Here is a 1,796-nt window from a genome sequence, read left to right on the forward strand (position 1 = left end):
ACACACACACACACACACACACACACACACACACACACCCACACACTGCATAATGCATTGATGGTGGAGGATCCATGTGTCCATTTAGCGTTCATAACACAAGCAGCAAAGAAAACAAAATCATGACTCAATGTTCCATCTCCATCAGTTCTTCACTTTTGGACACAACATGTGTTTTATCAATGCAGTGCTATAGAGCAAACAGCAATTTCCACACTTTAAGAGTAAAGCAAATAGTTGAGTTTCTTCAGATAACGAGTGCACTGCGGTTGTGTTCTAGGTCCAGATCTGTAAACGCAGTGTGGAGGTGATGGATGCAGTTCGTCGTGGAGCCCAGTTGGCTATAGACGAGTGCCAGTTCCAGTTTCGCAATCGTCGATGGAACTGCTCAACTTTGGAAACCATGCCCGTGTTTGGCAAAGTAGTGACCCAAGGTAGGGTTATACCTTGCAGGAACTGCAGGGGTCTCCCTACACAACATTAATCAACATTTCTGCCTATTATTATTTTTTATTTGTAATTATTGTCTTTCTTCAGGATGTAGCAATCAGAGTGCTTTTTTCATTTGTATAACATGTTTTGTGTGCCCCTGTGTTTTCCTACGTGTGTCAGGCACCCGCGAGGCAGCCTTTGTGTATGCGATCTCAGCAGCCAGTGTGGCATTCGCGGTCACAAGGGCCTGCAGCAGCGGAGAGCTGGAAAAATGTGGCTGTGACCACAATGTGCATGGAGTCAGTCAGGAGGGTAGGTCTCTGCAGTGCTTTCACACATGGAGAGGGAACAGAAAGGCCAACACCATTTTCTCTAAAAAAAATTAGATTAAGGCCGTTTCTCAGTTCACAGGAACACGAGTACAAACTTATGTTCTTGACACGTAGCCTATGTTCTCGAGAAGAACCCAGGAAAGTCTGGACTGTGGGAGAACGGGAGCACGCAGAATAAATCTGGATCGATTGGAAGAGAAGTGTACTGATGACATCACCACATTCAAAGCTAGTCTGGAGCTACATTTCATCTCCTGTTATTAATAGTCTCTAGATAATAATAAATTATGACTTTTTTTCATTTAGTGGAGGAATAATAATTAACACAGTCAGATAAACACAAATCAAATGAACATTTTGCCAAATAAAACAATCAAACCTCCATCAGAGCCAGCGATAGTTAAATAACGGCTATGCAGAGAGAGGGCTGCTGCAGACGGGCTACCGTTAGCCCTGGCTGCTGCAGACGGGCTAACGTTAGCCCTGGCTCCTGCATACGGGCTAACGTTAGCCCTGGCTGCCGCAGACGGGCTACCGTTAGCCCTGGCTGCTGCATACGGGCTAACGTTAGCCCTGGCTGCAGCAGCCAGGGCTAACGTTAGCCCTGGCTGCTGCATACGGGCTACCGTTAGCCCGGCTGCTGCAGACGGGCTAACATTAGCCCTGGCTCCTGCTGACAGGCTAACATTAGCCCTGACTGCGATTTGCCTCGGAGCTCTGCTGGTTGCCCCAGTCCTTTTTTGAACTTTAACTTTTTTTTAAATAATGCACTAAATTAGTCAATTGCCCAAGTAGTGAAACTTGAAGTATAATGTTCTCGCCATATTTTGAGGTCTTCAACAGGGGGTCTGCGACCCCTAGGGGATCCACAGAGGTACTGCATGGAGGTAGTGAAAGTTTTGGTTGATTAGACTGTTTTTTATATTCCCTCCTGCATTTTTTTTCCTACTAATTGAAATGTCTTTAAATCCACATGAACATGAATTCAACAGACTGTAGTAAACAGATAAATGGAGGCAGAAGATGTCTTTC

The 1,796-nt window shown here is 45.3% G+C and overlaps 1 protein-coding gene across 1 annotated transcript in view; it reads left to right on the forward strand.

Moving 5' to 3' along the window:
• The first annotated feature begins 72 nt into the window (after positions 1 to 72).
• wnt4 (wingless-type MMTV integration site family member 4) overlaps positions 73 to 1,796 on the forward strand; it is a 7,666-nt gene continuing 5,942 nt past the window's right edge. The window contains exons 1-2 of the mRNA XM_015375255.1: positions 73 to 434; positions 613 to 744. Of these exons, the coding sequence (XP_015230741.1) occupies positions 311 to 434; positions 613 to 744 (256 nt within the window). The 5' untranslated portion in view covers positions 73 to 310. The remainder of the gene's footprint in view (positions 435 to 612; positions 745 to 1,796) is intronic.

This window comes from Cyprinodon variegatus, unplaced genomic scaffold (genome assembly GCF_000732505.1).
Source record: "Cyprinodon variegatus isolate N-32 unplaced genomic scaffold, C_variegatus-1.0 Scaffold116, whole genome shotgun sequence".
NCBI lineage: Eukaryota > Metazoa > Chordata > Actinopteri > Cyprinodontiformes > Cyprinodontidae > Cyprinodon > Cyprinodon variegatus.